Source organism: Phoenix dactylifera, chromosome 11 (genome assembly GCF_009389715.1).
Source record: "Phoenix dactylifera cultivar Barhee BC4 chromosome 11, palm_55x_up_171113_PBpolish2nd_filt_p, whole genome shotgun sequence".
Classification (NCBI taxonomy): Eukaryota; Viridiplantae; Streptophyta; class Magnoliopsida; order Arecales; family Arecaceae; genus Phoenix; species Phoenix dactylifera.
Window position 1 is genome coordinate 15,553,492 of NC_052402.1, and position 15,119 is coordinate 15,568,610.

A 15,119-nucleotide genomic window follows, 5' to 3' on the forward strand; every position below is an offset into this window, starting at 1 on the left:
GGCACCGTTGGATTGACGGCTATAGGGGGCGGAGCTCAAGACAGTATGGAAAGGCATCACCTATACGAAACGGGTGGTGAGGGCTGAGCGTATGCTCTTTAAGGAAGACTCAGCCACGGTAATCGACTGAATATGGGATGAGGAGAGGAGGGGGGATGGAAATTCTCTGCCCTGCGATATTCATTGAATGGTGGGGAATTGTGGCGCCTTCCAAGCTATGCATGTATATCGAGAGACGAACATGGCCACTGACTGGATTGCCTCCTATGCCGCCTAGCATTACGGAGAGATCCTCTGAACACACCAAGAGGTCTCTCCTCCACCACTTTGTCATTTTCTCACTCTTGATTCTGCTAGCTGCACCTATGCTAGAGTAGTGTGAACAGTATTGTACCAAAAAGAAAAAAAAGAAAAAAAAAGTGCCAAATCGGTAAGCTCACAAGGAGGTGACTAGCGCCAAAAAGAAATAATGAAGGGGGCTGCTAGGCCAAGTAGAAAGCCCAATTTAATCTAATTCGAAAAAGCTAGAGAAGCCTTGAGGTTTAATGCCACTTATAACAACCAAGCCTAAAGTAAACGTCCTTTACAAGATACGATCTTTGTCAAAGGTTCGTTTTGACCTTCGTTTCATAAAGCTAGGTTTGTTTACGCTTGGAAGTAGCTTATTGAATCTAATAGATGGATATTTTTTTCCCCCCAACAATCGTCTCCAAAGTTCAAAAGATTTGTTTATCTAAAAGCCCTTGCTAATTTATTCACGTCATCCAAAAAACTCGCTAAGCTCCACTTAAAGACAACCTCTTAAAGGCATCTGGTCTACCAATAGATCTTATTTGTCCTAAGTGTCGCGTATCTCCATGCGTATCCATCCATCAACTATTTTCCTGGAACCCACAAGTAGGTGTCCCATAAGTGGCTCGATCGTAGCCAAACACGCTTGTTCTTGTCTCAAGTGGATAGACCAGGGACTTAATTATTTCGATCAGTACTTTTTATCTTTTCCAAGTCTACATATTGGAATTGATCGAATCATAATCTAAGCCTCAGACATTCTAGACCGTATTCTAGGTTTAGTTTCCATATCATGTCCAGATTCAAGCATTAAAGTATTCTTATGGAATCACTTCACATGGCTTCAAGTGAAATCCACCCTATCTCGCCATTCATTGTTTAATGGAAGCAGGTAATGCCACTTGGAAGAAAGTGCCATTATTAGGAGGCCCAGCCCACATTTCTTGGATTGATGGAAGCATCCCTTGAACGTATCCTAAAAGAAGATATCGGCTCAATTATTAACTCAAAAGCAAGTTTTGCAATAAAAAAGAGAGAGAGAGAGAGAGAGTTTTCAAGTAGATTGCAAATGAATTATATTATTGGAAATGGGTGACATCATCTTGCATTAGTGACCTTTGTTTTTTTTTTTCTTTCTTTCTTTCTTCAAAAGCACTACTCGGTGGTCCTTGCTTGCGATTCGGCTGATCATGGATGTTGGGATCTGCATCCTTTCGGATTACATAAAAACAAAGCATGATTAAGGTCACTGTGCAGCGTTTGATATTGATTGGTGGATGCCGCCCGAGCAAGAAAGTTCTCTTTGTTCATTAATCTCAATAATGACCTAATGGCTATCAATAATAAGAGTTAAAAAGAGACTAAGTTTGTAGGTGTAATCTCTAGAAATAATATCACTTTAGTTTGTAGTCACTGCTTGAAAAGCTAAACGGGGAGAGGCTCCTGCTCACTCTGGGCAAAAAGTACCGCAAGTCATAGGTGCTAGAAGGAGGATAATATTGGGAGCACTGTCTTTTGGGTAATATTGGGAGAACCTCCTTAAAGAGAGCATGGTTACAACTTCTTTAAATTTCTAGCTAATTCTAATACTGATAATAGGCAAAATTTATTTTTCCCATTAAACCAATTGGTATGGTTCTAGATTTTTTTTTTAAAAAAAAATATATGAATTAATTATCAAATTCATAGAGCTGTAAATTAAATTTAAAAATTATGGTATCTTTTCTTAACCAGCTTGACCATGTGCCTATCAATAAGTGCATTCTGAAAATAAAATATAAGAATATATATTCTTCTATAATATCGATTATTCTTTCCTTCCATAAATTTGTCTCCTATGCCACGTGCACCGCATAACCCATGCACCACACTAACCAAATTTTTCATTTGAACGGGCTCCATGTAGCTCGTCTTGGATTGTCGCCCTTCTCACCTTGTCACGAGACTTGGATAATATGGTGCATACGGTATAGGGTATAATTTTTCGAAACCTAGGGTGAGTTATAGGGGACCCCATATATGAGCCCACACTCCATCTGGGATTCTAATCAAACACCATATGGGAGACCGGACAGGATGCAACCTTTCATTTTGGTTCCATGCCCGTAATAATATACACTGGCCTTGCGCGGAGGTTTCATCATATAAACGCTGGCTAAAAAAATTTAGTGGGGACACGGGTCCTACAGACAGTCCCATTTTGTAAGGAAGCCTGCAACAAGGAAGGGCAGGATGGAAAGAGACAGATAAAAGAGGGGCCTGGAATACGAGGAAGCCAGAGTTCACTTCGAACCAATGCGGCAACTAGGCTCCTTTGCGTCGCTTTGGAATTTGAGTAGCTTCAGTATGCCCAACAGTGGAGAATCTAAGGGATGGAGTGGTAGATGGGTAACATGAGTGCTATCTCAAAGGGTCACTTCAACTGCTTTCTTTGAGGAAGACCAACTAAAGAAAACCCAAGGTCAAGGGAAAGAGACCTTTTTTTTAAATTCAAACGGGCCCCTTTCTAGCTCCAATGGCAGTGTTAGGGCAAGTGTGGAGCACAGAAATTTCAGGGAAAGAAACACACAGCTGATGTTTGATCTCAAGGCAGGAGGAGCAAGGAAGCTATCATGGCATACTCCAATGCCTAGTTCTAATTTTCTTGTGGGTAAAGACATCCATATCTAGAAGCTATCTTGATAATTATTTGAAGGTGGAATCCTATGAGAGTGATTGGTAGTGTGCAGTGCCTACTGCATTTAATAGAATAACAATCTATGGCACCTTCAAATTTGCCCCTAAACCTCCTTTTTGTGTGTGGACACCACCGCATGGGTAACAAGGATGGAAGTTATAAATTATCCATATTTTTGGATAAGGAAGTAGATATATATTGGACCATATATAGTGATGATACATGTGAATACAAGGACAGAAAATTTCCAAATATTTTACTATCTATTTGTTTAATCTATATTTGACCATTATTTGCTAAAGTAATTTACCTTGTTAGACTAATAATTTATCACTTAAATTTCATGAGTTAGAAAAATCACTTTGATGTCCGAGAAAATCGAAACAATTTCTATCATCACTGATTTTAGAAGGCAATCTTAGTTCCCATGCTGATGCGATCATATCATCATCGATGTAATTAGTCCATGCTCATAATTAATGGGACATGGAACTTGAAATTTTTGGATCAAAGGCAGCGTCTTAATTTGTTTGGCAAGTTTCAACTCCGAAGTTGTTTTCTGCCGGAGGTAGGCTTAGGTGGCCATTATATCGTAGAGGCAACCACCAAGGTCAGATAGTCTTTTATGGGAGCCAAAAATTTTGACTCTTAGAAGTAGCTCATGTAGCAGCTTAAAAGGTAATTTAGAGAGAATTTGTGATTCAAACTGCTTCAGTAGATGATGCGGATATGATAGTTTGGGTAGCTAAAAAAATTAATATAAATTATAATGCTATTTTGGTTTGGTGTTCGGGTTGTATTTTCCACGCAAAAGAATGATCTATCATCTTCTTTTGCAACATCGATTGTTGAATCGTGCCTGCACAGCTCTTAAAACACTTCAAACTGCTTCATTCATCCACTTGCATAGATCTCGAAGCAATCCAATAGTGGTGGAATCGCATAAAGAGAGATGAAGTCTTCTTTCATGGGAAAAGGTACAACCTCGTCCCAAGGTTGTGCCCAGAAAAGCCAATCAAGAGCTAGATCGGCGATAGACTATCACAAAAACTATAAAAATAAGTAAGGAGCAAGGAGAAGTTCTCTCTTTCATTAATGAAATTAAAAGAGAATTTCTCGATGGACATTAACAGGAAAACATGCATCATGTTAGTTAATTTTTCAAATCAAACGAACTTACCGCCCTCCATTAAAACAAGAACAACATCCACCTCACTAAATATTTTGGACAATCAATTCAGTAACCAAAAAAAAAAAAAAAAGAAAGATATGTTCATCTCAACGCAATTAGTGGAACTACAACCAAGTACCTTGTCTGTGAAAAGAAAAAAAAAAAAAAAAAAGGCTCATTGTCTATGCTTGTGAAACCTTGACTCTATTAGGCTGACCCTATACTGCGTCAATATAATTAATTAGTGGGGGATAGACCATGGAGTTGGAATAAAGAATGAGTGGCAAAAGAGGGGACATGGTGGGCCTTGTTTGGGAGTTGGGAGAAGACTTTGGAGGAAGGGAGAAGACAAAAGGGAGTCCGGAGTGACACACACACATGTAAGTTGGGAAAGATTACGATAGGGATGCGAGCACCCTTCTCATGAAAGGCTCCTTTTCTTCGTAGTTCGTAAGATTCGGATAGATCTCCACCTAGAGGAAAAGAAATGCCGAGAGCTACGGTCATAATAATAAAGTGTGGGGAAACATACAACACTAGCTCTAACGTCAATCACGCCAACATCCATCTAGTCTTTACCCCATCAGCAATGCGTTAAGGTGGTGGCCCGCTCAACCCTGATATCTTTCTCCCTCTCTCTTTCCAAAGAAAACTTGTTCATCACTTTGCCAAGTCTATCAGCCTGCGTTTGATGAACCTAACTGCGAAGATACCCGTTGTCGCACCCACTAAGGGAAACATGGTTGGTAGATAGGCTAAATGAACAGGAAATGAACTATAGTCCATCCAGATATTCTAGATGGCTTCCATGCATGACGCACGCAAAAGACTCTTGCTAACTGCGCTTGTGTTTTTTCCAAATTAATTGTTAGATTACTCGAAATATATCGAGAGTCAAATTAATCGATTTTAGGGCGTACCATGATAATAGTGAAAGAAAAACGATTAGCATGTGATAAGCAAGGCAATCATCGAATTTGGACTGTGCAGCCTAACTTATAACTAATGGGACATGGCGAGTGTTATTCTGCTTGCTTGCTGGATCCAGCAAGCAAGATAGTCATCTTAGGCCAAGCGAGAATTAACCAAATGTTATGTATCTTGATTGATGTTATCACTGTAAGCCAATTGAAACGTACCACACTCTTCGGTTGTTGAAAATTCCAATAGGTAGAATTCTAGGTGATTTAGTATCTTGCCGTATGTAGAGTTCTCGCTTTAGTTTCATCAATATGAAGCGCTATGGAGGGATCTTCCCCTCTTTTTTGACTTGATCCTCCATATGGAAAAATCTATATCTTAAATGAACGCATTAAAAAAAAAGCATAAGATGTAAGAATCTGCATGGGCATATATTTAGTCTCACATTGGCTATACCTCGAAAAGATTTTCGATAATCATATATGACCAAAAAATCCAAATAATACTTTTCGGCTGGTCTTTTTGGGTGAGATCCAAAATTGTTATAAATGATATTAGAGCGGACCCGGCTTATGACCTATGAACTAGAAAGATATTGCAACATGAGCTCATTAAGATTGACTATAGATCGATTGTGTTGCTTATGATTATATTTGAAATGATTTGGACTCTTAGTTTGGTAAGAATGACCCGTAGAAAGCCCTGATCCTCCCCCACAGCATCAATTTTTATCGATGCATGGACACGCGTGGGCAACATATTGTGTCTGGCCGAGTCTATACATCGTGTGGCCCCGACGGTCGGCTTTGGCCATGCTATGCATGAGTCGTCGCAGTCTTCCACTATTCAGTGTCCTCTTCAGGGATAGGGGAGTTGTTGAGCCCGTGAACTGAGTGTTGCTACAATAGTGTGTTCCAATGACAGCATCAGTTAAATCTTATTGGCAGAGTAAGCTTCATATGCTGTCACATATGGGGTCGAGGGCCACTCTATTATTGATCGAGCGTCCACCGATGGTACTCGACACGTGTCGTCATGATAATCATATGGAGGGCAAGCACATGATCAGCATCCTTCTTTGGTCATGACATTCCAATAGGCAAGAGCTAAGATATTTATGATGTACAATGTTGCCTACATAATTGCTACTTTGTGATAAGGAGGTTGGATAAGCAACCAATTAATGCTTGCATGACATAGAAATCTCATTTAATTAGTTAAAGGGCTACTAGACTGATTTGCAAGTTTAGCAGGCTACATGATGATCAGTTTAACAGGAGCAAGTGGAGAACTGCGAGCAAATGCTAGCATGACATAGAAATATCACTTCAGTCTAGCAGGCTACATGATCAGTTCAAATAGAAGCAACTGAAAAACACCATTCCATTTAAGTAGGTTTTTCTTCTTTTTTTTAGTAATTCAGTCACTAAGCATGCCTGTTTTAGTTACGCTAATAAATTCGTAGAGTTTGTTGAATGCATGTAACCATTATAATCTTTGTTATCTGCACTAGTTGCTAAGGTAACAACACAACAACTATCTAGTTTTAGAATGTAGTAAATTATATTCGTATCTATTATCTCGACATATCAAGTATGATTTGTAGTGAAATATAGGTTCATGAGGATATTAGAAAATATTCAATCATTAGTTGAGAGGACTCTTATACCTTGCTTCATTATTTTCTTGCATATACTGTCTGTCCTGAGGGTGGAATTGAGCAAGGTATAGGGCACATATATAGGAGTGGAAATTTTCAAAAGAAGTGCACAATGCTCTCACATGCATGGCCTCCATTTTTAAGATCACCCTAGCTCTGGTTGTTTTTTATGTTATTATTGTTGTTGTTATGGTAGGGGGTAAACAAAAGCATAGAATTCAATATATTAATAGCACAAAGCCCAAGACATCAAGTGTATTTAAAATCCAAATACAAGATATAAACAAAGAGTGGAGAGTTGATGCAAGAAGGTTGACAGATGATTACGAAGTGAATTTTATTCTATTTAATATTCATTAATGCCAAGTTGTCTCTTGTAAGAGACAACAACATACTCTATTTGTGGTGCAAATAAAGAAGAGCCTAGACTATTGTCCCAAATAATAATGATGATTGATAGTTGAACTGGTCCATAGGCAACTATTAGTTAGATTCTCAAGCATAAAAAAATGCCACTGTTTAACTTGATTATTGTATAAGGGAATAGTTATGGATTAGTGACAGGGCCTTCCTTACAATAGACTTGCTGAAACCTAATTTATTTAGTTGCAGAGAAACATATTGCAAGTGTTGGGCAAAATTAAGGTGTGTTGGTGATGCCATTGAATTAAGGTAAAAGCTCTCACTTTAGGACAATGTAACAAAGGAAATAAATCCAAAATTGACAAGATGTAGCTAGGAAAGGCAGAGCGAGTGGATAAATTTGTTAAAGACAATGTTGAAGTGGTTGCTGAGTTGCAGTATGGTATAAGTTTCAAAACCACCAAATTGTCTTGTGAAGAAGCTTGAAGAGAGCGGGATTTGTCTTGCCACAACAACTTAAATTCAGTGAACAGAATTTTAATATATATATTGCTTTTGTACATTTAAAAATTAGTAGATATTCTAACAAGTCAGGACCTCATTCAAAATAGCTAGTCGGAAGATATTTTTTAGGTTTCTTAGCCTTGTATGAGTACCCAGATCTCCTCGGCGAATAATCGTTGTGGGACTAAACACATGCCCACACGATTTCTCATATACTCTCCTCGTTCAAGCCCTGACATCCTCGTCAGGTTAAGAGTTCAAATCTGTTCAAATCTAATCACAACAACACAATCAGCCCGTGGTTAGCCTCCTCGGACCCGTGCTGCAGTGCCTCCTAGTCGACATAGGCTACGAACCGAGTTCGCTCTGATACTATTTCTAACAACCTAAGATCTCACCCAAAATGGCTAGCCGAAAAATATTTTTTTGGATTCCTTGGTCTTGTATAAGTACCCAAAATCTCCTTGGCGAATAGCCGATGTGGGACTAAACACACGCCCATACGGATCTTCTCATAGCCTATGTGGACTAGGGGCACTGCAGCATGGGTTCATGGAGGCTGAACACGGGCCAATCATGGTGCTTGTGATTAGATTTGAATCCTTAACCTAACGAGGACGTTAAAGCTTGAATAGAGGAAGTATGTGAGGATTCGTGTGAATGTGTGTTTAATCCCACATTGGTTATTCGCCGAGAAAATCTTGAATACTTATACATGACTAAGAAACCCAAAAAATATCTCCCGGCTAGCTATTTTGGATGAGGTCTTGGATTGTTAGAGATTTGATCAACACCAACTATACCAAGATTATCAACAGGTTCAGCAATATTGACAAAAGAAAGATGGGACCTTTTAGAGCATATGTAAGAAAAAGCCTAAGGGCTATAGAAGAAAGCTAGATCAATTCATGAACTGATTGATTGTTGCAATCAAAAAGTGTAAAATAAGTCATGGTATAACATCTCATATTGATGAGAAAATGTATTCGCTTTCTCCTATTTTACTTGATTTCGATGATAAATTTGAGTCTGTAAATAATGCATATTTACAGCATGTAAAATAGGCACATGGAGAAAGCTAATGCTGTGGATGTAGTAATATAATTGATTTAGATCATGCAAAATATATTACAAATAAGAGCAAGAAGTTTATGATCAAAGAGGAACATGGTGTAATTAAGGAGATTTTATTATGATTGGCAATATGGAGGTTTCCTTGCCTCAACATGAATATTTAGAAGAGATCATAGTAATACACCACCACCACCACGACGGCGACTGCGGAGATAGTCATGGTGATGCATAACCTGAGTACAAGAAAAAGGTGCATGCAACGTTATATAAAATATATTCATCTTAAAATGAACAAAGCAAGGTTTGGAGTACCATGTTTTGTGTTCTCTATCACTGAAACGACCTCGCTTGCCCCTAAAAAAAGGGGGCACGGAGTGGCAATTGATACACCAGGGTGCTTTTGGTTAAAAAAGCCAGCGGTAAGGGCGAATGCAAGGAAGTCGCCAGACAAATAAACAAAGGATAAACAGTCACAGCACAGGCTGGGACTAGCGCGATCCAAGTCTCCACGAGCGTCTGTGGATTTTGTTCCCAATATCGTCTTCCCCTCTCCTTGGGATGTCCGCAACCAACCCATCCCTTCGCCTATTCCCCTATATATGTAGGAAACCAGAACTATACAATACAATAGTATGAAACCATTATTTAAATCATTCGTCTCCTCCATCTCTCTGCGAGCAGCTATGACTCCTTCCCTTTCCCCACCTACCATATTATCCTAAACCTCCCTTTCTGTTGGTATAAATACACACTTAACCCATCCCCCATGCACTCAGTACACCCCTCCCCTCCCTTCTGCAATCTCCTCTCCTCCCCACTCTATCTCTCTGTTCTTCCTTCTCTATCTATATCTATATTGGAGGACTGAGATGATAAAGGAGATGGCAGGGATTCAGTGCCATACCAAGCCCACCATCACCACAAGCCCACGCCTGAAGATCTTCGGCTTCCACGTGTCCGAGGACGACGAGGCGGAGCACCAGTCCCCACCGAAGGCCGCGGCCACCTCCGACCCCTCCTCCACCATCAACGGGGCCACGGTCGCCGGCGACGGGAGGAAGTACGAGTGCCAGTACTGCTGCCGGGAGTTCGCCAACTCGCAGGCGCTGGGAGGCCACCAGAACGCCCACAAGAAGGAGCGTCAGCAGCTGAAGCGCGCCCAGATCCACCACAACCACCACGCCGCCGCCGCCACCGGACGCCGCTCCCCGACCGGAGGCCCGTACCACGGTAACCCCATGGCCTCCGCCTTCGTCCCCCCTCCGCACCTCCTCTCCGCCGGCGGCACCGCCGCCACCCTCGTGGGCCCCACCTCCTCCCCTCCACCGGCAAGCAGCTGGGTCTACTACTCCCGGGCTGGCCGGCCCTTCCAACTGTCGCCGGCCTGCTTCGTCCCCTCCGCCGCGAGGCCGTCGCCGGCCTATGCCTTCTACTCCCAGGCCGCGCCCGGGATGTACGCCACCAGCCTCCGCTGCGACGACGGAGACCGGCCGGTCGACGAGCCCCGGACCGCTCGATTCTCCGGTTCGACTCCGGAGGGAGGGGTAGGAGGGCCGCCGGACGGGGCGCCGGACGAGACGTACGGGCTGGACCTCCACCTCAGCCTCGCCCCCGCTCGCTCCTGACTCGGTCTCGACTCGGACCATAGCGTGGACTGCGCTGGCTCGTATCATGATACATCTATAATATGTTCTATGGTGGATTTGATCCTGTAAATTGCACCTTATTTTTTGCTCTAATTGCTACAATTCTAATTTTCTTCCATTCAATCAATGGCTTCTTCTCGTGACTAGAATTAAAAAAAAAAAAAAAGTTTAGCAAACCAATTTTTTATCAAAAATAAACAAAGGGTCAATAAATATTGTATGGTCAGGACTCATGAATGAGTACGTCACGACTTGCAACCGAGTTGGCGAGTTGACCCACTAGAGCGATTGGTTGGGAGAAAAAAAATCGCCACCCGAAACATAAGCTGGAACGGGATAACGTCCACCATAGATTTGAAGCAGGTAGACGTAGAAGTTGGACATGTGTCACGGAAGTACAGGATTGTGTGGTGAAAAGGGCAGCCACAACTCGTACTAGATCGGATCCCGACAACCTCCGTGGAATCCAAAGTACCTGAATACCAGTCTGAAGGGATCAGTTCTGAGTATTGTACGATGATAGCACTCACTACATCTCACCATACCTTCTTTTTGTTTATATCCAGTACATAGAAAAGAAAAGGTGGCAGCAGCTATTTTAATTAGCGTTTGTAACAAGGTGACGAATTTTAGGTGAAAAGCTTCAGGAAAACAACTGGGCGAGACACTCATCAGTCTCGTGATCAAGGCCGCACTGCTTCACATTTTTTTTGGTTTATGGGCTTCATTGCATCAAATATATTACTCAAATAAGCACAAAAATGGCCGCTTCATTACATCATTTTAAGATACGTATCACTTAAAATAATGGTTTTAGACTTTCTTGGACATAGAAAGTGGCTCTTGTCTCAACAATCTATATAAACTGGGAGCCGGGAGGGACCGTCACATTTGAAAATACATTGGGTTAGTTCACGAGTCTTTTAATATGTGGTTGGAGCTTGCATGAGGTCTTTTGATGGAATGTCCATGGAGAACAACTGCTCCGGGCCTCCCATAGTCTGATTCCTGTCACCTTCGCTTGATATGGACTCTTCAACCTACAAGCCTCCCGAGTTTCATGTGTTCACTTTTCCTGAACACATGAAAATGGTTTGGGGTTCACATTAATTATAAGATACAGGATCAGCGTTAGCCGGCTACAATTTATTATTTAGAAATACGATGCCACCTTTTTTTATGGTAATGAAACTATATACACACACATACCCTGCCCATCACCCTAAAGTACGTAGGTAGCATCGTTGCTGTTACTTTTGGTATTATCTGTTATTTTCGTTATAATGACATTATATGAGCTGTTATTTCAGCAATTATGTTAGTATTAGAAATTTGAAGTTGTCATTATGATCATTATAACAGTCAGTAATTGTTTTGATGAGGGGCTACTGTGACTGTGCATTGCTTAAAATCTTGATATCAACCTTTCTATCATTCTATGTTTATGAAGGTGAGGAATTCCGTCGTTAGAATGTCAGCCACCTTAATGACAAATTTTTGTTATTTTGACTTAATTAGGCTTTCTTTTACAATATTTTTTTGTAGTTCGGTTAAATTATTAAGGTAATCATGATCGCTAATCAATACAAGAGACCCTAAAGCCTATAGATAATTCTTATACTTCTATTTGAGCTGTGAATGTTTTCATAGTTCAAACTTTTTGTTTAAATAGGGCTTATACCATGTAAATCATACAGTGCTAACATCCATGAGAGAGGAACAAGATAGGGATGCTAGGCAATCATCTAGCAGCCTCTTGAATTATCGGTAGAAATTCTTGCCGAGGATTTGGTTTTTGAGCGATAGACTTAAGGAGCTGACTCTCCTAGGTGATTTTCTAATTGTCATCCTTTCTTTTAATTTGTTGTTCAAGTTTGATGGTTATGGTGATGGTTATGTGCAAGTAGTTTCCACAAGCCCTTATTTTTTAAGACTGTTTGGTTCAAGAATAAGAAAGTGGATTGAAAAGAGTTAAACCTGTTGGTATAGATAAGTTTTGTTCTCATTCTCCCTCTTGAAATCAAAATATCATGCCATCCCTCTTCTTATTTTGAAATCACTTTCTTTTCTTTCCGGTCGGAAATTTTAGTTCCTAGGGTCCTCACAAAATGCAATCCATAGAGATCTTCATCATGTTAGACATATATATTTTCTTGGAGATAAGAATTTCATGGTTTTTCTACTCAACATAGATTTTCATGAGCTTATTGGTATTTACTGTAAGAAAAAAAGTTATTTTTAATAAAATGCTTTAACTAGTATGTCTGACCTAACTGTTGTTTTCTTATTTCTTAGTCCTTTCTTCTCATTATTTCCCTTCTACTCCTTATTTTATTATATATTGCAAACAATACGCACAAAAATTACATTTCTCTCAAAACCACTTGCACTCTCTCTCACTAAAGATCTTTAATTGGGCTCTTGCAGATTATATTTCTTGGGTTTTTTGCATAATATGCTACAAATATGGCTTATTGCATATTTATCTTTAAAATACTATATATATATATAGACACACACACACACACCCCTTAAATCATTTATTTTTCCAATAATACCTGTTTTGTTAGATTGATTATAATCTTGTTAATAAGTTACTATTTTAAGTGTATAATGACACTATTTTTTTTTTTGCGTTAATACCCTAGCAAAATTCTAGCATTCAATTATAGAGCTACATTTTTGCATAAAATTTTCAAGAATATAAATGCAAAAGAGCAATAATTTATACTTAAAATAGTTATTTGTTAATATCATCAGCGAAAAATCTAAAGGGAAGGGCATCATTGAAAAAATATGCTGATTTGAGCTAGATATATATATATATATATATATATATATATATATATATATATATATATATATATATATATATATATATATATATTATATATATATATATATATATATATGGATAATGAGTTTTCAAAGAACATAAATCTACTATGAATGATATTTGCAAATTTATAAATATATATATATTTGTATAATCCTAATTTCTTTGTCTTGCATGTGAAAACCTTAGCTCTCAAATATTCCATCCTACAGGTCAGAGTGAAGTCCACTTAAAACCAACTATCGCACTAAAGCGTCATTGTTGCTAATATTCAACACGTGCCTTGCACGTGATGGAGAAAAAGGGAATTGAAGACCGTGATTCCTGCTGGTTTCCCTCCAGGTCCTGCAGACCGCAGGCTCCCCCATGGCGCTTCTCAGCTCTATCACAATAACCACCAAGTTAGCTGTCCGGATAAAAATAACAAAAAAATATATATACAAAAGATTCGTTGTTTTTTTTCATAAATCTGATAAATTAAATCATACAAGAATAAATATATTCATGGCAGTCGGTAAATAAAATATTTGACAATAGAATAGAAAGGTTTGTCGAAGAATCTCATAACATAGTAATAATGTGATTAGCCACATAAGACTCTATCCAATTAGCTGCTTCACCATTTTTAGAATCGAGCTCCTCGTGGCCGGCCTAGCTTTGCTTTAGTCTTTTGTTATGCTTCTTTGTACTAGGTTGGTAAGGTTCAACTAACAATAAAAAAGTAAAAGAGAAGCCAAATTTCTCCTATGTTGCACATATTTTATAATATTAGTCAAGATAATACGTGTAAAATTCTCTCTAGACCTATTTAACTTAGTCTTCTAAATTTTATTTCTCGGTTGTACTCAAAGCAAACTAGCAAAAGAAGAATCCCCTTTGTGCATAAGAGGCCTATTCTAAAAGGGCCTGCATGAAGTTTATTATTATTATTATTATTATTATGAGGGAAAAAATATTAATTAGATCAAGTCTACCGTGAACTAGTCAAGTGCCCAATCAGAAAACAACACGTGCAACAATAAACCCTTTTTTCTTCTCTTTCTTCTTTTTATGTATGCTATAGCAATATATGCTGAGATGAATTTATTAGTGGCCTTGGTCCGACTAATAATTTTTTACTGGAGAGAAATTTTAAACCCCATTCCTTAGCATATACCCTCACCTTCTCTCCGATCTCTTTTCTCAAGTGACAAGATAAGAAGTAATACCATCCAAATTAAAGACTTAAACTTTTGGTAGGATAGAGAATACCGAGCCGCATGTCCCCAAATATCTATTGGCTTTATCGTTACGTAAACAAGGATGACCTATTAGTATGTGTGGTGGTAGCCGAACTTTGATTATCATAGGTTGTTGAATTTTTTTATAGAATTTGTGGCAAGACATGGTTTGTTTCTCTTGTGAACCAAGTGATGCCTCAACGGTCACACCTATCCCACTCGGAGGAGGTTTTAGTGGTCTTGCAGGACAGCGGTGCGCAAGATGCGGGTCTTTTGCCTTGGAAGCATCTTGCCTCCCTTTTCTTTCAAAGAGCACGCATGATGTGTTTCTCTTACCTCAGCATCTATTGGCCAAGCATTTGGACAAGCATCTGTATGATCTACCATCCTCGCACTTTAGTTTCTTGACTTGACTCGCCAACTAAACAACAATATTCAATATCTTCCAACTTGGCTCTAAACTCTCCACACATTGCATCATCCAAAGGACCTAAACCTTCCAAACCTGAGAAATAGCGAGCTTGGTTTCTTTTCCCCACCAACATCAAATGACGCAAGACGGTATAGAATTCCTACGTTGGTCTTTTCAAGTACAGCATATCAAATTGAAGGGCATGGGATGGCCTGTCCTTTACCTTGTTAAATAAGCATCCGGCCAGGGTTTCAATTCAAGTGGGTCGCTTTCCCTGAGAAGGCCACCAAAGGGAAATCTCGAAAAAGTAGATACGCTAAGGGCCTCAATGTCTCTCTCTTCCT

General features: G+C 39.5%; 1 protein-coding gene across 1 annotated transcript; it reads left to right on the forward strand.

Moving 5' to 3' along the window:
* The first annotated feature begins 8,987 nt into the window (after positions 1-8,987).
* LOC103717069 (zinc finger protein GIS3-like) lies at positions 8,988-10,430 on the forward strand. The gene has a single exon (XM_008805309.4). The coding sequence runs from the start codon at positions 9,531-9,533 to the stop codon at positions 10,284-10,286; it is 756 nt and encodes a 251-aa protein (XP_008803531.1). The 5' UTR covers positions 8,988-9,530; the 3' UTR covers positions 10,287-10,430.
* Positions 10,431-15,119: the final 4,689 nt, after the last annotated feature.